Genomic DNA, 26,339 nt, shown 5'->3' on the forward strand with positions numbered 1-26,339 from the left:
CCTTAGGCAGCACCTTCCAAACCCAGGACTACTACCATCTAGAAGGATAAGGACAGCAGATACATGGAATTTCCCCTCCAAGCAACTCACCATCCTGACTTGCAAATGTATCGCCATTCCTTTGCTGTTGCTGGGTCAAAATCCTGGAACTCCCTTCCTAACAGCACTGTGGGTGTACTTACACCACATGGACTGCAGCAGTTCAAGAAGACAGCTCATCACCATCTTCTCAAGGGCAATTAGGGATGGACAGTTAATGTCCACATCCCATAAATGCCGGTTCTGAACAAGGTGACTAGCATGTAAATTTGATGCATCCACTGAATGAATGTAGCTTGTAACTGAGCAGGTCTCATGATGCTAGAATCTTCCTTGTGCTACTGGTTACCTCTGCATTTAGCAGGGAAGTCGATCAGTATTGTGCAGAAACCAGATGGTTCAACCAGCGTGCTCTTCTTAAAGGCAGTTTGCCCTTCTTAAAGGGATGCTGCACTGAATAAGATTGATGAATTTAAATGCCTGTGATGGGCTTCTCTTCACTGCAGCTGGAAGCAATCATTCCTTTGGGATGATGTAACTATGCCTGCAAACTAAGTAATTATCTTGCTTGCTGGATCATTCAGACCTTTTTTTTCTTTATCAGTGACCTCATAATTACAGTTGTGCTAATGGTTTATCAATAGTTTTGTTATACCTGTCCTTACTTTTAACCATCTTGCAGAAAGCTACTGCTGGGTTTGTGATATCATCTGACCACTAATTGTGTGATGCATGTTATACACATTAGCTCCATATATTAGGGTATTTGGACATCCAGCATTAGGTATATTGCAGAAAACAATTTTCTGTGTTTTTCTCTCTACTCCTCTTAAATTCAGGGGCTCAATTTCCATTGAGTGAAAGAACCGCTGCACTTCTGGCCAAGTTTTGGGTGTGGGGATGGTGGTGCAATGGGAGCACTGAAGCCATTTGTAATGTTCTCACCACCATCTCAGCTGAAATCAAATAACTCAGCAAAAATCAGGGATTAAATCTGGAATCTTGCTGTTAAAATGGCTCAATGCCATGTAATGAGGTCCATGTTTATTTTTCACAGTTTGGTGAAATACTATATCTCTCAGTTCTTACCCAAATAAGATCAGCAGCAGGGCTGTAGCTCCTAGGTTCTGATTATAAGTGAATGCTGAAAACTGGAAAGCAGCAAAGACACAAATGCACAAAGCCACTGGGACCAGATAATGGACCTAGCCAAAGAGATAAGAAACAAAGATTAATTGATGACAATAAAAAGGAACAGTCCTGGTCAGGGATATAGCTGTTAGGTAATTCTCTTTATTACATCCCCTCTTTCAAGCCGAAACAAACCATTTATAATCTCGCTATCCTCTTCAATCCTAAACGGTGCTTCAACATCTCCATAACAAAGATCACTGATCTCCCTTATTTTGCCTCTGGCTCTGATGGACTCATACATGCTTTGTTACCTCCATATTTGACAACTCCAATGCTTTCCTTGATGGCCTCTCATTCTCCACCTTCAATAAAATTCAGTTTGCTCTAAACTCTGGTATATCAATCTAATATCAAATCCCAATCTCAAATTATTCACATCCCTGTCCTCACTGACTTGCTTCCAATTTCCCAGCACCTACCCTTGTGATCCTCATTCTGCTCTTCAAAATCCTCCATGGGCTGGTTCCACGTCCGTGTAATATTCCCTCCAGTTTCTCCTTCCTTTGCTCCACCATTGATAACAGTGCCTTCAACCACCTGAATCTGAGTCCCTTCCAAAATCTCTCCACATCTCTCTCCATTTCAAAAATCTCTTCAAGACTCACTTTTTGAACAATCTCTTGACCAGGTCTCTTAATCACGTCTTTCCTAGTTTGGCTATTTGTCAAGCCTCTTGGACTGCCTCTTACATTAAAGACACTATATAAATGCAAATTTTTCTGATTGTTGCCTCTTTTGGTACCAATTCCCCCTTCCCTGTAGTTTTCCAATGCTCTTCTTGCTCCTTGTCCACCTTTTCCCTTCTTTTTCTGTCTGTCACCACCCCCTCCACTATCCACCACCTATCAGCCCCATGATATTGCGGATATGTATTGAGATCTTTTCAATTGTCAAGGCATCTGCTTCAGACAGCTGTGCTCATGGATTTCATTCATGGCTCAACATCCTGTCTGTCAGATAGTTATGCTCCATTAGTAAAGCATCTCATCTCAGGAAACTGTTTTCATTTCATCTTTCAATGGGTGAATTTCTTGCTAACAAGCACAAAACATTATTATTGTGAGTTGGGAAGGTGTCTGAGAGGCATTCTTTCAGATTTCTGAGTAAAGAGAGATATTTGAACATAAACAGAAATGAAAAAAAAGTGAAGGTTAATATTTATCAAGAGAAACTTCATACATCCGTACCATATCATACAGGAAGTTTGTGATCCAGTATACTCTGTAGCCTAGACCAGAGATATGTTGTAATCTTTTCTGCCCAGTAACTCTGTCTTGTACAATGTGTCCACCAATACTTGCTGTTAGAACAGAAAACCCCAGAAGAATACAGAATGCCACTCCACACTGACGTAGATTCTCCATACTTGAGAAAAAAAATGAAAATGATTCACATGTTATACATAACACTACTTTAAACTAGCTTTATGTAAGTCAATTTACTTCAAATTAATAAATTATCAATAAATAAAACAGCTGAATCTGAGATTCCAGTGGTGAATAGGGTGTGGTAACATAGTGATTGTGTTGCTGGACTAGTAACCAAATGCAACATTAACTGTGTTCCTCTCCTCTTTCTTTTTACATATCCATGGGAACTTTTACAATCTTTTTTAATGTCTCCTGTTAGTATATTCTCATATTCTCTTTTCTCTGTCAATTTTCTGGCCATCCTTTGCTGAATTCTAAAATTCTCTCAATCTTCAGGCATACCACTCTTTTTGGCAACACTAAGGCTATTCCCTTAACCTAATACAATCTTTAACTTATCATGTTAGCCACAGTTGGACCACTTTTCCTGCGGGTTTTTTTTTATCCCTTAAGGGAATGTATATTTGTTGCAAATCACTAATTCTTTAAAATGTTGCCATTACTTATCTAACATCATATTGTTTAGTATAGTTTTCCAATCTATCCTGGCAAAGTCACCCCTCAATCCTACATAATTTGTTTTGGTCAGATTTAAGAACTAAGTTTTAGAGTTAACTAATTCACTTTGAAACACTATATAACATTTGTCTATTTTATGATCACTCTTCCCTAGAGGCCCCTTTCCCCTTTCTCATTGACCAATACTAAATCTAAAATAAAAACAGAATTACCTGGAAAAACCCAGCATGTCTGGCAGCCTCCAGCATCCGCAGTTTTTTGTTTTTATCTCTAAATCTAAAATAGCCTGTTCCCTACGTATTCAAGAAGGTAGCTCAAATTACCTTCTTAAAGGAAATTAGAGATGGGCAAGAAATGCTGCCTTTCAGGTTGAATGGGCAGCTCAGTTAATTACTTTAATTACTTTTTAATAGGCCTTTGACAGTTTGGTGGGGGCTGCACACCCACAGAACTGAATATCTGAATGACTTGTGGTGACGTTGGGATGCCTGCCCGACGTCACTGCCCGTCCCCCGCTCGCCGACAGAAAAATGCTGCCCCACATGTGGGAAATCATGTCACTGTACCTGCAATTTCCTACTATGCTCTTCCTGCAACTAACACTTTCCACCAGGGTGCAAGAAAGGAGAATCAACACTATAAGCACAGCAGAGAAAATTACATCAGCTGTATGTTCTTCTAACTTTCTATGCTATTGTTCTTTCTAGCCCAATTCAATGCGGACTTGTTTGAATAGTGATTTGTATGCCATAACACCTTCAGTGACTGTAGACCAAGTTTTAATACTTGATTAGACTTTTAACCCTCTCTCAGACCATATGTGAATTTACTACTGGTTAAATTTTATTTCAGTGAGGGCATGGTATATTCCGAGTGATGTTCAGCTATCAATGGTGGATTTGATAGGTATCTAGAGGTATTAATAGACTCAACATTTAACAGGTCCAGTCACTGTGTGGTAGTAATAAAAAAAATAATCACATAGAATATTGAGCCAAGGGGTGAATTTTATGTGTTTTCCTGATCTCCCACAAGAAGGGAGTAAGTCGCTATCTTTAACCATTTATGGCATCACTGGGTTGGTTCTGCTGATCTGCTGCTAAAGTTAGGGAAGGAGAATGAGACAATCTGCTGAAATCCCAGGTGCATATCATCAAACCAGTCACGTAAAGTCATATATAAATTATGTTGAAACTGTAAGGTGATCTTTTCAGAAACACTTTATGTCTTGTGACAAGAGGAAAGTATTTAAGCCACAAGGCTGATACTCAGAGGTTGAAATATGTATATGTCAACCTAACAGACACCCAATGTTAACTTAGGGTCCAGTATCCCTTATGAGATTCAGTGTACAAGGCTTTCAAAAGCTTATCTAGACCTCAAGGCAAGGGCAAACAGTTCCATCAGATATGGGGATACTACACCCATAGGAGTAATCTAAAATATAAGAGCTAGAATAATCAAGAGTTTGCTTTGAAAAGACTTTGGCCTGGATTTTCACCATGAAAATGGTGGAAGAGGCCCAAATCCAGAAATCCTGCCTCTGAACAAGGTACCTTCCATTTTCACGGGAGCAGGAATGGGCCCAGGTCGGATTTTGCGCATGCGCATTTCGTGGAGACAGCTGTCCAAAGAGATCAGCAGCAGTTTGTGATGTAGTATGAGAGGTGTCTGAAACCTGACGTGTACAGATTAGACCTGGTAGGACCTGGTATGAACATTGTGGATTTGTCTGGATAGCCAGGGTACCCTTTTGGAGAGGTAAAATACCCTTTTTGATATGGTCCCAGGACAGCTTTTGGGGGAGTTGTCCATTTGGAGAGGGTAGATAGCCTTTGGGATTTCTAAAAGTCAGCATAAATGTGCGTAAAAAATGCATAAACTCATTGGAACTGTCAAAACAACTGTCAAAAGTGTCAAGATGAACTGTCAAAGGGAGCTGTCAAGGTATTTCAAACTCTTGCCCTTCAACTCTGAAAAAAACTGGAGTGTTAAAAAAATGATTGCTTGCTATTTTACTCTGTATGTTGATGCAAGTCTTGGTGCTACTGGGCAGAATATTTCCATCGGCGAACTGGGGGCGGGGCCTGCTCGCCGACACGAAAATGACGCAGGATGACGTCGTGGGGAACCCCAATTGAGGCCATTGACAAGGTAGTTAATTCAATTAAAGGCCCTGCCCGTCCAACCTTAAGGTTGGCGGGCAGGCCAGGAGCCCCAGTGGGCTTCTGAAAAAGCATGAAACCTCATCCACCGGCAGGGTGAGGTTTCATATCGGTTTTAAAAAACTTCAATAAAGTTTCTGTGATATTTACTAACATGTCCCATTTTGTGTGACATTGTCACAAGGGGGACATATTAATAATTTTTTTTATTTTTCCATTTTTAAACTTTCAAAAACTTTCAGCGATCTCCATGAGGCAGCACTTAGTCTCAGGGAGATGTGCACTCTTTTGTGCGCATGCACGAAAGAGCGCACTCTAGCAGTTGGGGAATCCCTCCCCCACCTTGCACAGGAAGCACATAGCGCTTCCCATCGGGCGGCCCGCTGGGTGGGCCTTAATTGGCCGACCCACTTAAAATGGTGAAGGGCCCATTTCGGCAGTGGCGATCGGCTGCCCGTCTGCCACCGAGTCGTTGGGGCCTGCCAGCCCATCAAGGGCAAAATTCTGCCCACCATTACTGCATAAGTGCTGCATAGCTGATTTCATAACTATCCAGTATAACATTGGGGTGCCTGCCATCTCATAGTTTTGGCAGCTCCAAGTGTTGTGGATTCTTTGAAGTGGGGCTATAAATTCCAATGCTTGCTTTGATAAGGGATTATGCAATTGAATGGAATGTTTTTTGCTTTAAGGAATAATGTAGTAAATGTGTTTTTTTATGAATGAGAATGTTTTTGTTAAGAAATTAGGCCAGAATTTTACTCTCTCCCACCAATGAGTTTTTAAGCTGGGGGTTTGTTGGTGAGGGAAGGGAGCATGAAATTGAAGGGAAGGGATTCCCTCCGGGTTTCCGCCTGCCCAACCAGACAGCAATTTTTTGCAGGGGCAGGCAAGGCCTGAGACAGGACACCCCTCTTTCCGCAATTGAGGGCCATTTCCCGCCCAGCCTCAATTTTTAGGCTAGTGGGAAGATTGAACCTCTGTGGGGGAAGCCCGAAATACATCAAAGTTACATCATGGACTGGAAGTGTGGGGCACCTCCATCAAACTTCTGAAGTTGCTCCACCCCACCCCTCCCACAAGGTGGCCTGCAGACAACTTAGTCTCCAATGTCTTCTTGCATTTCCTTTCCTGTTCATTGCATCACTGTTGCTGCAGGGACTGGAGAGATGTTGACCAATCAGATTGGCCCACTGCTCTCTAAGGCATGATTTCCTCTATAGTGAGGACCGGGAGTCCCGCCTTCAGCCAATTGATGCCATCTCACCATCCTAAAAATTCAGGCCAGAGAGTCTGCAATAGACACTTGATGCAGAATTCTTACCTCATCGAGGGGCGTGCAGAGGGTGGGCCTGGGAGCGGCCAAGTAATGGTCTGCCACCCGCGACCAGGCCCTGACCGTGATTTCATGGCCAGCCAACATGAAAGATGCACTGAAATGCTCAGCGCTGCCTGGGTGAGGGGCGGGAGGAGGGCGAGCGCTGAAGGATGCGCTCAGTGAAAGCTCCTTGAATGCACAGAGCTGTCTCAGGCAGCTGAAGGTATTTATCATTAATAATAAAGATTTCAAAAATGAGGCAAACATGTCCCTGTACATGAGCAGGGACATTTTAAAAATGAGTTTTAAAACTTTTTCTTGTTTTTTTAATCACTGTACGAACCCTCAGCCCACCCATGGATGACGTTACATAAAAATGCAAAGGCCGCTTGGCCTATTCGCTCTTCCATGAAACATAAGGTTAGATGGGCAGGGAAAGTTTCATTAATTGATTAATGGGCTTAACAGCCCTCTTAATTGTCAGGTGTGCTGCTGACACCCGCGTGCGCCCGCCGACTGAATATCGTGCAGGTGCATGATGACGTTGAGACACTCACCTGACATCATCTCGTGGCATTTCACGCTCGTGTGTGTCGGGTGCGTGCCCACACACCAAGCTGAAATCCTGCCCTTGGAACTTTATTTAATTTCAGCATGGATCCTGAGGGCTGCCCATTGTGGATACTGTGTGAATTGACATGGTACATGTAAAGGTAAAGGGTGGTAGGGAATGGAAAAGCATTGGAATGAGTTGGCATGAAGTTGGCATGGAGGTATATATGGGGCATTGAGGGGATGGGGGACATGGAAGGACAAGGACGTAGAACCTTGATTAGACTGCACTTGGAGTGCAGTTTTGGTCCCCTTACCTTAGGAAGGATATTATTGCCATAGAGGGAGTGCAGTGAAGGTTCACCAGACTTGGTCCTGGGATGGGGGGACTGTCTTATGAAGAGAAATTGGGAAAACTGGGCCTGTATTCGCTAGAGTTTTGAAGAATGAGAGGTGATCTCATTGAAACCTAGAAAATACTTAAAGGGATAGACAGGGTAGATGCAGGTAAGATGTTTCCCCTGGCTGGGGAATCTAGAACTAGGGGACACAATTTCAAAGTAAGGGAGAAGCCACTTAGGACCAAGATGAGGAGAATTCTTTTAGTCAGAGGGTTGTGACTCGTTAGGATTCTCTATCCCAGAGGGCTGTGGAAGCTCAGTCATTTGGTATGTTTAAAACAGAGATTGACAGGTTTCTAAATACCAATGACATAAAGGGATATGGGGATAGTGTGGATGATCAGCCATGATCTTATTGAATGGCAGAGCTGGCTTGATGGGCTGAATGGCCTACTCCTGCTCCTATGTTCTATGTTCCTATAACTTGGCACAGAGAGTACGAGGGGATACAGGGGTCAGCAGTGGACCTGGGTTGGCATGAAGGGTATGAAGAGACATGGGTGTTTGCAGAAGGGCACAGGGGTAATGAGGGGCCCTGGGGGTGGGCAAAGAGGTACAAGTTGGTATGGAGGGCATGAGGGGCAATGCGGGTGAATGAGGAGCATAACCTGGCATGAGTTAGCGTGGATGGAGCATCGAGAATGTGTGTGGGGGTTGGTGGGGGTAAGGGGTGAGGGTGGAGGGCTGTTTTATGGTTTTCTGTGTTTTTTTTAAACTTCAATACAGTACTGGTGCACAGAGGCAAGCCTTCTGTCCAGCCAGCCTCTGCACCTGGCATTGTATGCACTTGTTCTGGGGTCACCCAGGCCAACTCCAAACATAGCTTGCCAACCCGGAACAAATATCTGACAGTCAGTCATCTGACAGTCTTAGATGTTTTGTTTGCGAAGCCAGGAATTCTGCCGACTCTGTGCATCCAACGTGCAAACGAAAATCTAGGTCTTAACAAGGTGATACTACGAGCATTAGTAAAGACTCCCATTTACAGGAATCACACAGGACACCTGTGATACATACTCAGAAAGTTAGCAGTTCATTGCAAATCATAAATATTAATATTCTGTGACTTATGCATAATTTAGAATGTACTGAACAAAATGTCCCTTTGTAAGATATTTGTCAACAGATTGCATTGCAGGTTATTTAAAACAACTTACATTTTGTCACCATCCGGAAGAGATCCTCGATAAGGATGACTGTATACTGTAATTCCTAACAAAGAAGAATATATGGACATAAAATTCACATAGATGAATGAGACGTACTTGACCAATGAAAACATTCAGATTGGAAGATGAATTGACAAACTGAAATAACGGGGTCAAAGCCATAGCCAGTACTCAACAATGGGTTACAGATTGAATCCTCAGCCATACATTTCCATTGAGGGAGATATGCATTAGGCTGCTCAGAAATATTCCTGAGTATGTTTCAAAACAAGAACAGTGAGGTGTGGAATCAGACCAATCTTTGCCTCTTAATCATAGAATATAGTGAATCCATAAAAAATATAAAATGGACAAAACTAGAGCATAATCTATCTTCAAAAACAAAAAAGAATTACTTCTTCCTTGATTTTCTTCTCACCCTCCAATTAAAGACTTCAATTCCTTGCTGGTATGCCATTCCAAAGGTGCCAGTCATCCTTCCAGTACCCCCTCCAGTTGCCAGTTTCACTGGCAATTGAATGTTGTTTTTTTGTTCTGATAGCCCTACAGTTAAAATTGAGCCCATTGCTGTTATTACCTTCATTGACATATGCATAATTCCAGCAGGGATTGTTAGATAGTGATCAGGTGTTGATACCCAGCCATTTTTCCACATTCTAGCAGAGAGATGTTGAGCCATTTTTGGTAATGTCACTGGCATCCCAATGAATTCAACTAATTCAATATGGGTTAGGATCAGTAAGATATACTGTCAACTCCCACCCATATTTCTGCTCTGCATTTTGAGTTCACCACTCCAGGACAAACAATTACTGTGTTGCTACAACAAATTCAACAGTTTGGCCACCAACTGCTTGATAAGGAAATGTACTAGAAGTTCAGAGTGACAAAAGGGATCCAGAGTCCTGCTTCAATTATCCTTATGGTGACAGACACTAAGCAGTATGAGTGAACAAGGGTAACATATTACTGACCTCACCATTGATACAGACTGGCTTTTGTCAACAAAGAAGTTTGAACACTTCTTGCATTCAACCATTATTTCAAGACAATAAAGCTGAGGTAGACATTAAGAGTGATAGAATAGGCCAGCAAACCCCACCTTTCCACTATCATATACATGCAGCTGGACGGGTCAGCAGTAAACATTGCAGATCAACCCTACCAAGGGCTGAAGAAATAAATGTGGATACTTTTACAGGCAAGCCTCCGCCATCACATTTCCCTACATTGTCTAGTCAAGACCACCTAAAATTGGCAGTTTTCAGAAGAAAAAATCACCTCAAAACAGGCTTTAAAAAAAAACTGTTGTGTAATTTATAAATGCTGCATTTCTTGAGAAACATTTGTTACAGGCCAAATTCTTTAGGAAATTTCCTACCTGGACAAAAATTAATCAAGCGATATAATACTTGCCAAAGAACAAAAATCGGATGTTACATAAGGCATCATTCTATGATTTGGGAGGCTTAGAGGAACATTGCTCTTTTGCATCCTCTCCTCCCTTTGACCTACATTTGATCTCTGTACCTACAGCCATCTAGGCCTCATGCTCTGGAATTGCCTTCCTAAACTCCTGTGCCATTCTATCACCTTCTCCCATCTTTTAAGACCTTTCTGAAAGTCGCCTCTTTGACCAAGCTTTGAATCACCCATTCTAATACCTCCTCCTTTAACTTGGCATTCAATCTTTTTAATATGGCTATGAAGTGCCTTGGCACATTATTTTCTATGTTAAAGACACAATGTAAATGCAAGTTGTTGCAATAAATAAAATATACTGCAGCAGATAAGCTATTATACTACAGCAATAGTTCATAGTGCAACCTAAAACCCAATTGAGAATGTATATATTTTACCAACATTATCCCTTCAGACATGCTTTTATTCTTCATACCGTATTGTGTCCAGTCAGTGCCTGGTGGTAGGTTGGCCCAGAGGATGAGGTTATTGAGCTGGTTCAGGTAAGCTGGTTCTGAGTGATGGCTCTTTTGATTGTACCATACCTATGAGTAAATGATAAGTATCAGTAATAATATTATATGTTTCATGGATGTGGTTCTATTCTTAATAATACAAAAACAAATGCTTAATAAACATAAATAAAAATAAATTTCTAATCACCTGGTCATGTACCACAAGATGGTTCTCAAGGCCTTGAACTCCCTCACCTCACAGATGTAGTGTGTTGAATTAGGTGATTTGAAACTCTAAAGGTAGGTGCAATATGTTTTGTGATATGATGCATATTTATCTTTAAGGGTCTGCATTTCAAACTGCTGTCAATCACTGCCACTGAAGCAATAAGTAATGTATTAGTCCCATGTCTTGAATTCAGTCTACAAGCAGTAGTAGAGATCGGACGTACTATACTTAGTTCCTAGTTAACATCAGTTGTCTCTACTCTTATCTTCAAATCAAGAATCCACGTTAATATTTTGCCAATTCTTGTTGTATGATTGGTTTGGTTATGTCAAAGAGAAGAACTTAACATGATGGCAGCATGGTTTTTGATTTGATTTGAGAAATGTACAGGCCTCAACACTTCATTCTCAGTAGAAAAGAACTGGTGTGAAAGTGAAGCAACTATGAAGCCTCATCTTGTGTAAGTGATTCTGCAGCTCTGTAGGAATCCTACACACCATTCCTTTGTTCTGGGATCATACCTCGCTTCATGCAGCAGGTATCAGGTCCCAATAAGATTGTTTGAATTTGGGAGAGCTAAATCAGTATAAGTCTACCTGATGTGAAGTTTAAGCAGGAACAGAAATTAAATATCTGACTCGGGAAAATTGAACATTTAGCACAACTCACAGACAGGAGAGACTCCATTATTGCTGCTTACTATCTCTCCAGGAGGTCTGAGGAAGTTAAAATACTGCAGACTGGGCTGGGAAGACAAATGACCATCCAATAACAGTTCCTAATGGTCAGAAGAAGCCTTTAAAAAAGCTTTCTTCACTTTTTATTTTATTTTAGAAGTCTGCAGTTCCTATTCATGTCTAAAATCATTGGTTTGTGGGTACAGCTTCAGTTAACCCAAGAAAAATCAGAGAGAGCTGATCGGCACCAACACTGCAGTCAGGCAGTAACCTATGCCCAAGTAAGGCTGTGGCCACTAAAATAGTGCAACTCAGAACTAAGTTAAGCTCAGAGCTGTAAAAGAAAATCTGAAGTTTTCAGAAAGCACTAAAAATGCAGCAAAAAGCTAGAAGATGACCACAAAATTTCCAACGCTTAGTTTGAAGACAATGAATCTCCAATTCTAGTTTACCCTTGCCCAACATTTCAAGCTGTGTTTTCTGGACTTCAATATTTCCAAACCAGACATCAGACCATTAAAATTAAACTTTCTATAGGCAATAAAGGCCTCCACAGATTGAACATGTCAGATCTGTCTGACAAGCATCTTAAAAAACCAGAAAAAATATGGTCAACATTCAAAGATCAATTACAAGTGAAGCTCAACTTCTGAATACTCCACCTGGAATTCATGTCCTTTAGGCAATAACCAACAGAGACCATTGAATATTTATGTACGGAGATGCAGATACAAGGTTTGTGACTGTGATTTCACAGCAGCAGAGCTAGCTGACAGAATAGTTGAGTTTGTGATAGCATCTACCCCAACAGAAGTACTCCAAAAAGAGCTCTCAGAACAACCCAAAGGTTACACCAAGGAAACACTGCTACAAAGTGGGCGCAAGTATGAAGCTATGGTACAGGGTAGACAGAGGTGACAAGCTATGCATAATTTGGCCACCATTGGCACAATAGCCAATACAGGCAAGCCTAGTAAGCAATGCAGGTGGTACGGCTTAGACACACACCCAGAAATTGCCCAGCCTTTAACGGTGTATGCAAGGCATGTGGCACCAGAGGACACTGAAAGCACCAATGCAGAATGCAAAGGCCAGAACAAGTGGTTCGAAGTCATGAGAATCCACAGCCAAAAGCCAGACAGATAATGAGGATGACCAGAACATTGATACATAAAGTAGGCTGACATTCAGCATAGTGAACACCAAAGAATGTACTGGCATGGTAGGTAGCTACAGAAGCCTTTGCCACCATCCAGATTATGCCTACAAATGTAGGTCAGCATAACCAAATGCAAACCTGGATACTTGTACAGTTGTAAACATCCTTCCACTTGTACACCAGAATGTATGTACTCACAGAAGTGACATGCGGTGGGTGATTCAAACAAACACCACCAAAGTCACCACATACAATGACTCATAGATTCTCTCTTTGGGATCCATTAAACTCTAGTGTCACTATGCCAACTCACCCTAGTTACCCTAGATATTTTATGTCGTGGACACCATAGGTCCAATGACCACAGATCTACCAGCATGCATGGACCTGCCTTGGTCACCATTCATGGTATCACCAAGGCAATATTGAAGACCACAGACCACAGCAAACCCCAGGCTTACATTGGGAGACCAGCTAACTCTGCAATGCAGATTATCTGTCAACAGTCCACACAGCACAGTTCAAACCAAATACGTGTGTCCATTCCGAGCATACAAGCTTCATCATGCTGCAGAATCAATATTTAATTACTACTCAGCAGACAAGTGCGGATAAACATCCCTAGTCATCACTTGTCAATACTCCCAGGAGTAGGGGATGCATTACTCGAAAAGCAAGAGAAGATGAAAGATGCCCAAGACTGGCATGCGAGTAACAAATTACCCAACTTGAACATTGGAGAAAGAGTTCGAGTACAACGCCCAATTGATGTTACATGGAATCCTGGAGAAATTGTCAGCATATGCCCAGAACCAAGATTACATCAAGTATGAACATTGAATGGCATGACAGTGCGATGAAACAGGTGCCAGATCAGAACAATACCACAACCAGACACACCCGTAATCATTTTGCAAACAGAACATGGTATAAGACTCACTACAAACACAGCACCCCTAACTAGCATTCTGAAAATGTGCAACAGCCGCCAGCAAAGATCACCGTAATTAAGTATGAACAGATAAGCAAACCGCCGATATGTTTCAGAGACTTGCAACTTTATTGCTTTGTGCTAAAGTACATTCAGACACAATGTTATTTTATTTTGCTGTCTTGTAAATAGTTTGATTCTTTAAAGGTAAATCTTCAGTTAGAAAAAAGGGGGACATTGTGACATGAGGTATATGTACCTTTAAGGAAGCATATCTCAAACTGCTGTCAGTCACTACCACTGACAGGATGTGATGTATTAGTCCCATTACTTCAATTCAGTCTAGGAGCAGGAGTAGAGATCCTCTAGTTAACATTATTTATAAATGGTCTTATGGGCCAGAATTTCTGGGCCTGCCTGCCGGCGGGATCTTCCGGTCCCACCAAAGTTAATGGACTTTTGGCTGGCTCGGCACACCTGCTGTAGCAGGACCCACGTTGGCTGGGCTGGAAAATCCTGGCCATTTTCTTATCTTCAAATAAAGAACCCACATTATTGTTTCACCAACCCTTGTTGTATGATTGGTACATTTATGTTGAAGTGAAGAATATAACAATATGTTAGTTTTATGATCTGCAATAGCCCTGTGAAGAGGGTAATTCATGTGCTGAGATTTCCTCCAGTTCTTCGCCATTGATGAAAGCACAGCAAACATATACCTTACTAAGGAACTTACAAGTACCACCATGTCTCCAGTCCCTTTAGCACAACCATTAACACTGTCTATTTGTGCTGCTAATTCAGACATTGTGAAGTACCCATGCTCGCTTCTCAATTTTCCGTCCATTGATTTACTTGTAAGAGACTGCCTAAAATCTGCATACTACCAACTGCAACTTTCAAGATCAATCCACTCTTCCAATTTTCATGCTGTCATTCCAATTTGATCTAAATTCCTTCAAAAGCACAAAGGGATAGACTTTTATCCCTGTTTTCATTTATGTTGCAGGAAAAATTTACGCCTACATTCATGAAGCAATGTCCCACAGGAGAAGACATGGCTGATCTTCAAGAGCTACCATCTGCGAGGAGAAAGCAATCATCATTTTGCATAAGCCACTGGTAGAAGCTTTCAAGCTGTAAAAATTGATGAACAATTTTGCAACTACACAATTGTGACTGGATGAGGTCTTTATTTTTTCTGGGGTCTTAAAAGGCAGAGTTTCTCCTCAGTGAATCTACTGTTATTGTATGCCATATTAAATGATTCAGTGGTGGCCACTGTTCTATTACCACATACCAATAACTTGCACTCCATCCTCATGCAAATCATTCCCAGTCAAATGTAGCTAATGCAGTAGAGGAAGTGGTGCTAATCTGCTGCCAGCCCAAACATCACCAACCACCCCTCAATAATTCCATTACTTCCAAGCACTAGCCCAGGAACAAGCAATCAGGATCATCAGGAAGGATAGCATAAGGTGCAACAAAGCAAAAAATGATGTAAGGCGGGTGGTGGGGGGGCAGCTGGGGGGAGGAGTTGATGAAGATGACGATGACTGTTTCTGCACAACATGAATTGGCCAAATGGTTGGGCGAATTGTTACAACCAGTTTTGAACAAGTTTTAAATACACACTGAAGGATTCCTTCACATTTGTGAAGGCCATACAGGACTTGCCTATCAATAGCAATACTGTGTCCATGTGCTCATTTGACTCTGCTAGCCAATTCACCAATGTTCCACTTAAGGAAGCCATAGATATTTGCTGCAGCACTATATCATGGCGAACTAGACCTGCCACCATTGCGTGACTCAGTATTCACTGAACTTATGAACTCGGCAACACATGCAGTTGAGTTCAATTTTAGTGACACTATGTATGATCAAATAAATGGTGTTGCCATGATAGTGCCAGCTCTCGCAATCATCTTTGTTGGGTTCCATGAGAAATGACACCTAACATCCTACCCTTGCATATTTCCGATATGGGATGATATGTTTGCTATACTTAAATCCCCAGCTGCATGTAACAATTTCCTTACATGTCTTAATGGGCTCCATCCTGCACTCAAATTCACATATGAAATGGAGCAGTCAAATTAACTCCCTTTCCTTGTTGTACTAGTTGAGAAATCTGCCAGGGGATTGTCTACCATGGTCTACCAAAAGCCTACCTCCACTAGTCAATATACATGTTGGGATTTTTACAGTTCCACTCGCTATAAGATTGGTCTTATCGGAAGCCTCGTAAACAGGGCCCAAGGCATTTGCTTATCATGCAAGCTTGATGCTGAAATTAGCACATCAAAGGCATCCTGCAGGGTAATGGCTACACTGATCAGATCATTTTGTGCTGTATATCACGCAAACTCACGAACAGGCCTAAGGCCATTACTTTCGGCCCTGAAAAGTGCCCAGCCTACGTCAGATAACCCTGGAAGAGTAAGGTATCTCAAAAATTTGATCAACAGGTAAAGCTAGCTGTTTCACGCTGCTACTATGCAGAAGCTACACGAGTGGTATTCACCACTAACAGGATGCTGCCATCAAGCCAAAAAGACGCTCTGCCTATCACACAAATGAGTAATGTGGTACATGAATTTCGGTGCCAGTGTTATGCTAGGTATGTAGGCTGTACATCCCAAAGACTGGCGGATCATATCAAACAGCATGTCCCAGCTACAATGGGCAAGGTACAGGCCATACCCAACCGGCCGGTGCTTGCAAAACTCAAAACACAGTGTTCAACATTAGATGGGATTCCACGATTGGACAACATTTGCTAAATAATCCTCAGTGTGCTCGGAATTATGCTGACAACTAATTTGAGATTGTCAGTTGGGCTCACAATGTGGCACATTTGTGTGTACTGGAAGCTATATGTATTAATACACAGCGCGCTGTTCTTTGCAGACCGAAATAACACATTGCATATGTTTCAGCTAAACAAAATTTAGTTAGCCATTCACTGACTCATTCCTCAGAGCAAAAGCCTTGACCAATTAGGGTCAAGCTGCCTGGTTTAAATTTCAACAATGCTTGGCAGTTAATTGTCAGCCATCATCACTGGTGCATTCTCCATGGTAACGGCTCTACCAATCAGAGTCCACTTGATAACCAATCAGCATTCTCTTCTCAAAGTATAAATTGGTGTTTTCCCCTTATATTGGCGTTCTTGCGAAGTGTCTTGATGAGTGCAAGTCAAAAAGCTTCAACATGTCTTTTTTCAACAATACTCAAGTTCGGTATTACCAAACAATTATTTTTCACAGAAATTCAGATCTTTTTGTCATGTCCAAAATATGTCAGGTGTAGCCAGGTTGCCCTTGTCCTACAATGGAGAGGCAACCTTCCCTTTTCAAGATAGTGGGAGAAACAAACAATAGCCATCTCAGTTCTATGAAGCTCATTGTTGTATTTTTATTTGTTCTAGGGATGTGAGCGTCCCTGGCTAGGCTAAGATTTTATTGCCCATCCCCAATTGCCATTGAGAAGGTGGTGGTGAGCTGCCTTCTTGAGCTGCTGGAGTCTATGTGGTGTAGGCGCAACTACAGTGCTGTTAGGGAGGGAGTTCCAGGATTTTGACCCAGTGACAGTGAAGGAACAGCAATATATTTCCAGGATGGTGAGTGGCTTGGAGGGTAGCTTCCAGGTGTTGGTGTTCCCATCTAGCTGCTGTCCTTCTAAATGGTAGTGGTTGTGGGTTTGGAAAATGCTGTCTAGGGAGCCTTGGTGAGTTCCTGCATTGCATCTTGAGGATGGTATGCACTGCTGCCACTGCATCAGTGATGGAGAGAGTGAATGTTCATGGATGGGGTGTCAGTCAAGAAGGCTGCTTTGTCCTGGATGGTGTCAAACTTTGTGTGTGTTGCTGGAGCTGCAGTTAGCAATTACCCTCTGCATTTCAAACTTTTAGATGGCACGGTCAGCAGGTGATACACAAAAGTGAAGCACTATTCAGCTGACTGAGCATCATCTACAAATCTGTACGTAGTCTCACCCCATCCTATCTCTGTATTGTCCTATAACTTTACAACTCTTTCAGTGTCCCCAGTTCCTTTGACTCTAGGCTGAAGCACTGCTGTATTTAATCTCTGTGCTTTTAAAAGCTTCACTAAAATACATCTCTCCCAACAGGCCTTCAGGAGCCTCTCTTAATTATCTTACAATGTCTCAGTATTAATTCATTTGTTCCACAATGATGAGCCCTGGAATATTTTTCTATGTCAATCTCACTAAATAGAAAAAATAGATAAAGCATAAACAGGTACAAGGTGAATTCTCCCTCAGGAACCAATGTTCTGAAAAGTTGCATTGGACATAGGAGTAAAGGGTTCTGATCAGTGATGCCTGAAATAGTAATTGAGAATAGGGTTGAATGCCTAGTGTTAGAAAGATTCAACATCAGCCTGAATACATACAAAGCCTCTTGAGAGGAGTATAAGCAGGGAGGCTGGAAGCCCAAAGGAGACAGAAAGGATCAAAAGCCAATTTTCATTTTTCAAAATACCTAAGATAGTTCACTTAATTTGAGGTAGCAATTTTTGGTTTTGTTTCACTGTGCATTGATGCACACAGAGGTTAGAGGCAATTTCTGAGCTGTGACAGGTTCAGATTTTGCAAGTTCTATTTCACTTTCTTATTATTTTATGTTGGGGTGAGAAAATGTGAAACAAAGGGGGTGAGTTTCCATGTCCATTGTAATTTTGACAGAGGCCCATTTAAATTATGTGAATGGAACAAACCTCATGGAAATTCTCTCCCAATTTGTTCAACTCGCCTTGAGTGAATAATAAGACTGAACTTCATAATAAACACAAGGGGCAGAATTTTCTGCTTGGTGGGTGGGGGGGGGTGGGGAGTGGGAGCAGGCGCGGACCCGATCGCCATCTGCGATTGGGTCCGCACTACCATTTTATGCGGGTGGGCCAATTAAGACCCGCCCAGCGTAATTGCCAACTCCCGAGGATAGCGGGAGTGAGCGGGCGGCGGTGGGCATGCACAGACCCCCGGGTCCAATGGCAACGCAGCAGTCTGTTTAAAACACCTGGCAGCCATTTGTAGGCTGCTCACAATGGCCAGTTCCAGAACACACCAGAGGGGTTCGGGTGAGCAGACCAAGCTGGAGGGTAGGCCAGAGGAGCAGGCCAGGCTGGAGGGTAGGCCAGCGGGAGGGCCAATGCACCCCTCGTTTTTCTGATGAATGCCTTGCTGCCCACCTCAAGGAGGTGGCAGCACGACAGATGTTGCTCCCCCCGGGATGGGAGGAGGTCCCCCTCACATGACCACTCATGCCGGGGAAGAGGGGGCGGAAGCGATGAGCTCCCGCGACATGGTGCGGCGCACCTGGATCCAGTGCCGCAAGCGCTCCAACAATTTGTTGCACACTGGCAGGGTGAGTACCATGTTGGCATTGGGCATTTAACCCAGCAGGTAGCCTTACCCTCTGAGGACCCCCCACCCAACCCCCCCAACCCCACCTCACCCCCAAGTCTTACTGTCTTGTCTGCATTGAATCATGTAGATGGTGGAAGGGGAGCCTCAAGGTGGCGTGGCAAAAAACCATCTGCTGCTCTCTAAGCTGCATGTAGTTGCGCCTCCTTGCCATGGGAGGAAATACCATGTAGTTCCTAATGTTCCTGATGTGTACACAGCATGTGTCCAAGGGGGCATTGGTGGGGTGGAGGAGCAGGCGTACCATCTTTGTCTGAGTGATTGATAACAGGGGGGAGAGGAGGCACTGGGGGCCTGATTTGCCCCACTCTGGTTGGGGTGTGGTGTGCGCAATCAGAGTCCATGTGCAATTTGTCCTAATGAATGGTCTTCTCTCTTTCTCAGGAGAAGAATGCTCATAATGCCTCCGAGCATGCGAGGACTGTAGACGGCCAGGTACGCCTCTCCTTAGTAACCCGGTTCGAGCAGGAGACCCTTGAGCTGGAGAGGCAGCATACACCCAGGTCTACTGGTGTCAGTGAGGCTGGGGTGGCATGGCCAGGTATTTAAGGCCAACAGTGAGATCCACATTGTCCTCCCAACAGCCGTAACACTGATAATTGTTAAATCAGTCATTGTTGCAACATTGCTGTGTCATAGAGTCATACAGTCATAGAGGTCAACAGCACAGAGAAAAGCCCTTTGACCCATCGAGTCTGCGCTGGTCAAACAAGCACCTAATTATTCTAATCCCATTTTCCAGCACTAGGCTCCATAGACTTGTATGCCACAGCATCGCAAGGGCACATCCAAATGCTTCTTAAATGTTATGAGGGTTTCTGCCTCTACCACCCTTTCAGGCAGTGAGTTCCAGATTCCCACCACCCTCTGGGTGAAAAATTTCTTCCTCACATCCCCTCTAAACCTCCTGCCGCTTACCCTAAATCTATGCCCTCTGGTTATTGATCACTCCACCAAGGGGAAAAGTTCCTTCCTGTCTACCCTATCTATGCCCCTCATAATTTTATACACCTCAATCATGTCCCTCTTCAATCTCAAACAAAAACAGAATTACCTGGAAAAGCTCAGCAGGTCTGGCAGCATCGGCGGAGAAGAGTTGACGTTTCGAGTCCTCATGACCCTTCGACAGAACTAGATGCTGCCAGACCTGCTGAGTTTTTCCAGGTAATTCTGTTTTTGTTTTGGATTTCCAGCATCCGCAGTTTTTTGTTTTTTTGTTTTTTGTTTTTTGTGTTTTGTTTTTTTTTTACCCCCTTCAATCTCCTCTGCTCCAGGGAAAATAACCCCAGTCTATCTAATGTCTCTGCATAACTAAAACTCTCCAGCCCAGGCAACATCCTAGTAAATCTCCTCTGCACTCTTTCCAGCGTTATCACATCCCTCCCATAATGCAGATTCCAGAATAGCACGCAATATTCTAGCTGTGGCCTAACCAGCGTTTTATTCGGTTCCAGCATAACTTTCCTGCTCTTATATTCTATGCATCAACTAATAAAGGCAAGTATTCCATATGCCTTCTTAACCACCTTACCTACCTGTCCCACTACCTTAAGGGACCGGTGGACATGCACACCAAGGTCCCTCTGATCCTCATTACTTCCCAGGGTCCTACCATTCATCATGTATTCCCGTGCCTTTTTTGTCCTGCCCAAGTGCATCATCTCACACTTATCCGGATTAAATTCCATTTGCCACTGTTCAGCCCATCTGACCAGCCCGTCGATATCCTCTTGTAATCTAAGGGTATCCTCTTCATTATTTACCACCCCACCAATTTTCATGTCAATTGGCTCTGGAAGGTTGAGCGCATAACGAGCCAGGGGAACATGGCTGAAGTTTGTCAGTGTGTGCACACTAACTGATCCACTGCCCTTGTTCTCCTTTTCAGCATCAAAGCACAGTCCGGAGGAGGAGCAGCAGAGGCCCCCTCTCACACCTGAGGGACCTGAAGTCTCACCAGTGTCACACCATTTCTGTGAGGCAGGCACCAGTGCAGATACTAGCACCTTGGTGGGAATTAGAACATCGGCTAATGACCCAGGGCACTTCACAGTCACTGGAGGAGATGGCAGAGACAGAGAGCCCCCATGGCACTAGCCATTGGAGGACTGCAGGGGACCAGGCACATGCTCAGTCGGTAACTGAAGATGTGCCTCTGGAGTCGTCCGCAATGCACCAGCTGCAGGAAATGTGGCCGGGTGTGCGGGATCATCTGGGGGAGATACATGAGGCTATGCTTGGCTTGGTCTCCGTGTTGGAGGAGTCTACGCGGACGCTCGCTGAAGCCATAAGCCACATGTCCGAGGGCCATGCGTCCTCCATGGAGAGAATGGCAACTCTCCTGGACATCCTACTCCAGGAGACCTGCCAGGTCTTCCTTGGGATGCGCTCTGACCAGCAAGCCCTCACATTGTCAATGAGCTCAGCTGGTCATTGCCAGTATGGGAGATGGTGTGGGCATCAAGCTTCCCAGCTCGTTGCCCATCCATCCATGGTGAGCAGGGAGGTCCGAGGTGACCTCACACTGACGCAGCAGCTGCCTGTTATCTCTGTGGGTTCCTCTCAGGGCATTCCGGATGAGGGCGGCAGCTCCTCCGGCCCTCTCCCCGTGACCGTATCATCCGGTGAGGCTGTGATGACTGGAGAGATGCCAGCTGTGGAGCAGGCAGCTTCCTCCCAGGCGGGGCCAGTACAGGCTCCAAAGGCCAGAGGACAACTGCCAAGGTCATCAAGGCGAACAGGACAGCAGAGTCAGCAGGCTGTTTCCGATGCCACTCCGATGCCACTTTATGTACAAGGCCCCTTAGTTCCTGCTGTTGACCTGGCAGATTTTGCACTTAGGTGTTGAGTATCGAGGCACCTGGCAAGGTTGGTCCTGGTGATCCATTTGTGTTGTGCTCACTGAACGTTCGTTGGATTAAAGCATACCAGGTGTCCTTGCCTCCTTGGAGTAGTCCCGGGTCAACATCTACCCCCTCAGCCTTTCCCTGTGCATGCAAATCCTCAGAATCACTGCTGGACTCATCATAGGCAGCCGCAGACACTGTCAACGTCTTCATCGTCCCCTGTGATCCCCCTTTCCAGCGCAAGATCGTGGAGAGTGCAGCATGCAACCACTATCAGTGACACACGATCTGGGGGATACTGGAGAGCGCCCCCTGAGTGGTCCAGGCATCTGAAGCGCATCTTGAGAAGACCAGTGGTTCTCTCCACCACACCCTTGTGGAAGCATGGCTCCTATTATATCGCTGCTCAGCTTCTGTTCTTGGATGGTGGAGAGGCATCATGAGCCACCTTCTGAGGGGATAGCCCTGATCACCCAGCAGCCATCTATCAAGCCGGGCTGGAACGCTGAAGAACCCCAGCACCTCCTGAGGATGTAAGCAACGTGAGAGCTGCCTGGGTACTCACCTGCTGGTGCCTTGTTGGCCACATGTGTACAGTCTATTGCACTCTGGATGCGGGGGGAAGACAGCAATGGCCGTGAAGCCTCTGGCTCGCTATGTCTGGCTTACCTGGTCCCAACGGAAGTGGATGAAGGTCAATACATACCTGAACAGAGCGTATGTGACCTGCTTGACACACGTATGTACAGCTGTTTGGGAGACACTGCAAAGATCACCCACTGACACCTGGGATGAGCCAGAAGGATAGAATTTGAGGGCAGCTGTGACACTGGCATGGGGTGTCCGCCCACACAGTTAGGGGAGATCTCAGGCCCAATCATCTGACAGATATAATTGACTGTCTCCCTTGACAGTTGGTGCCTCCTTCGGCACTGCACCTCAGACATATTGAGGCAGCTGCTTCATCGCCTGTATCCCCTGGCAGCAGGATAGTGGCGTCTTCTGCAGCCCCTTCCGCCTAGGTCTATCTCTTGGCCCTGCACCCCTTGTGCCTGCGCCCGTCCTCCTAAAGGTGGCTCCCCTGGAGGCTGAATGTGCATTTCTGGCCTCCTCCCCCTTCTAGCCCTTCCTTCCTCCTCAGAGGAGCTGCCTCCAGTGGTCAGATCAGACCCCATACCCAGGCTGAGGGAAGGCTTCATGAAAGCTACAGGCCTGCAAAAGATTCCTCACTGCAGAGTGCTGAAGGTTAAGAGTCCAGAAAAAGCAGCTGGGATACATTTTGAAGCACTGCAGATCACACAGGCAAGTTTGAAAAACTTTCAACAATAAATGTTCACAGGGAAGATTCACGACCCCACTGAGCCCTCTTATCCTGCCCGTGGATGAGGTTAATACAAATGTCTCCTACCCGCCTGCCCATTGCGCCCATGCGCCGACCTGATGATCGCACGGGCGCCGAAAAATCAGTGTTGATTGAAGACTAAAGGGCCTTAACTGACCCCTTAATTAATGGTGGGAGCGCATCGGACTTCATTACCCGCCCAGCGAAATATCGCGATGGTGAGCAGTGACTTCGGGACCCTCGCCTGACGCCGTCACGCGTCATTTTACGTGTGGACGTGCGGACGTGTGCCCCCCCCCACCCCCACGACCCCTGCATGTCAAACGGAAAATTCTGCACAAGAGGGAAAACAAAAATCTGTAGCACCACCAGAAATGGATCAGGACAGAATTTCCCCATGTCAATTCAGGTTTGCTATGGCACCAACATATTTTCCTGGCTCAGGCTTTATTTCTTATTCAGGACAGACTTCCAATCTACCCAGGAAGACCACCACTGCTTTAATGGAAAATGTTATCATGCTGCAACAGGATATTGAGAACTACATTTAATAAATCTGGAATAAAATTAATGATGATCATGAAACATCTGGATTGCCATAAAAAACCCAACTAGTTTATTTCAGAAGAGGAAATCTGCTGTCCTTTCCTGGTCTGGCCTACTCAAGGTCACCCCAAGCCCACAGCAGTGTGGTTGATTTTTAGCTGCTCTCTGAAAAGTTGCACATTTGTATCAAACCACTACAGATAAGTCAAATAAGAATAAAACCGGATGGACCACATGGCAATCTAGGTACTGGAAATGACAAAGGAACACACTGCCCAGTTGATGCTGCAAAGCTCTCCTTATTAACATCTGGGTATGTGTCCCCAAAATTAGGAGAGCTGTCCCACAGACTAGTCAAGCAACAGTCTGACATAGTCATACATATCGAATCATAGCTTACAGACAATGTCCAAGACTCCTCCATCACCACCCTTGGACAACACCTGTTTCACCAGCAGGACAGACACAGCAGAGGTGGTGGCACACTAATATACAGCTGGGAGGGAGTGACCCTGGGAGTCCTCTACATTGACTCCGGAGATATGAAATCTCAAGGCATCATGTCAAATATGGGCAAGGAAATCTCCTGCAGATTACAACCTACTGCCCTCCTTCAGCTGATGAATTGGTGCTCCTCCATGTTGAATACCAGTTGGAAGAAGCACCGAAGACAGCAAGGATACAAAATGTACACTGTATTGGGAACTTCAATGTTCACCAAAAAGTGGCTCAGTCGCATCATTACTGACTGAGCTGGCTGAGTCCTGAAGGACATACCCGTTAGACTGGGCCTGCGGTAAGCAGTGAGAAAACCAAAGGGAGAGTAAATCCTACTTGGCCTCATTCTCACAAATCTACCTATCTGTTATGACACAGCTGATGGTAAATGCTGAGTTGTTCAAATCCCAGAGCGAAGCTTGAAACAATTGTCATTACCAATTTTTTGCAATTTGTATGTTTCAAGGTGCAGGCTTTGAATTCAGTTATAATTAGACCACAGAGTCTCAAAAAGTTTTTATAAAACTAAATTAAACATTTATTAATTTAAAAATTGTGAGCACATACATATGTCTACAAATTACTACTGTAATAACTTCTAAAAATCCCCTAATTAATCTTACTCAGCTACACCTCTGTTAAGGCAACAGTAAAACACATAGGGCTGAATCTTCTGCACAGCATGCTGGGGCAGGCTCAACATGCCAACATGTAAAATGACACCCGATAACATCGGGCATGCGCATCATCTCGATATTTCATTCAGCGGGCACACGCCAGAAGCGGCTGTGCACCTGCCGAAATGTCAACAGCCTATTAAGGCCATTAAAAAAGTAATTAAACTAGTTACGAATGCTGCCCGTCCAATCTTAAGGTTAGCGGGCAGGTGAAGAGCCCAAGCAGCCTTTGCATTTTTCAGGAAGCCTCATCCACGGGCGAGATGAGGTTTCCTGAAGCTTTTATAAAATAAATACATTTTCCAAACTTCACAAACATATCCCAGCTCATGTGACACTGTCACATGAGGACACATGTTTAAATAAATTTTTACTTTTTTTATTAAAAAGTTTCATAATCCATTCAACCTCCCTGAGGCAGCTCCATGCCTCAGGGAGATTTCTGCATTCTTTCACGCGCATACGCAAAAAAGCGCAAGCCCCCTACTATCCCTCCTCCCTCCGCCCACACAGGTAGCTCTGAATGCTACTGGCCACGCATTATGCTGGCAAGCCTTAGTTGGCTCACCCGCGTAAAATGGCAGTGTGCAGCCGATCGCGGGTGACGATCGGCTCCGCGCCCTCCCCTGCCCATTCCCGTCCAGCCTGCCCACTATAGGAAAAATTATCCCCATAGATTTAAACAGGTCCCTGGAAAAGCACACACAGGACAGTCATATTCAAAATGAGTTTCGTTCAGCTCTAGGTCCTTGCAGATGGGGGCTTGAAGCTTGCACGCTGGAGGTTTTAGATCTTAGAATCCCTCTTCTTTCACCAACTGCCTTCTCTTCCTTTATACATATTTTACTCTTTGAATTCAAATTCTCAATGTACCACTAGCTTTTTTGAACTTTACTTCTCCTAACAATAAAAACCTTTCACAGCACCAATTTTATTATTAAACTTTGGAAAAAATAATAAACACGTTGTTTGGCTTCTTCTGACTAGGTGTAATATTTCACCCATTCTTTTGAACAGTTCATTTAAAAATGCAAATTTCCCCTTTACATTTCACCTTCTACCTTCCCTATGTTTATCTAATTAACATTTCAAACTTACTTCTCTTCTATACATCAAAGCCTCTGGACCAGCTGGCTTTAATCCAAGTAAGAGACAGACATATAGACACAAATGCCACTAGAACTCTGTTTTAAAATCATTTTCAATAACACTATAGACATTATTATATCTTCTTGATACTGTTACAGATGCATCTGTCCATAATAATAAAGCTCCATCTTCACATTGAGGACACCCTCCATTGTGTTGTGTGGCACTATCACTGTGCTAAATTG

General features: G+C 44.0%; 1 protein-coding gene across 1 annotated transcript in view; it reads right to left on the bottom strand.

Moving 5' to 3' along the window:
* Nucleotides 1-26,339, bottom strand: part of LOC121276590 (ATP-binding cassette sub-family A member 13-like) — a 242,695-nt gene that overhangs the window by 41,170 nt on the left and 175,186 nt on the right. Inside the window, exons 31-34 of the mRNA XM_041185175.1 lie at nt 10,625-10,733; nt 8,716-8,770; nt 2,421-2,598; nt 1,129-1,244 (exon numbers count right to left, since the gene is read on the bottom strand). Coding sequence (XP_041041109.1) covers nt 1,129-1,244; nt 2,421-2,598; nt 8,716-8,770; nt 10,625-10,733 — 458 coding nt within the window. The remainder of the gene's footprint in view (nt 1-1,128; nt 1,245-2,420; nt 2,599-8,715; nt 8,771-10,624; nt 10,734-26,339) is intronic.

The sequence above is a fragment of the Carcharodon carcharias genome, chromosome 3 (assembly GCF_017639515.1).
Source record: "Carcharodon carcharias isolate sCarCar2 chromosome 3, sCarCar2.pri, whole genome shotgun sequence".
Classification (NCBI taxonomy): domain Eukaryota; kingdom Metazoa; phylum Chordata; class Chondrichthyes; order Lamniformes; family Lamnidae; genus Carcharodon; species Carcharodon carcharias.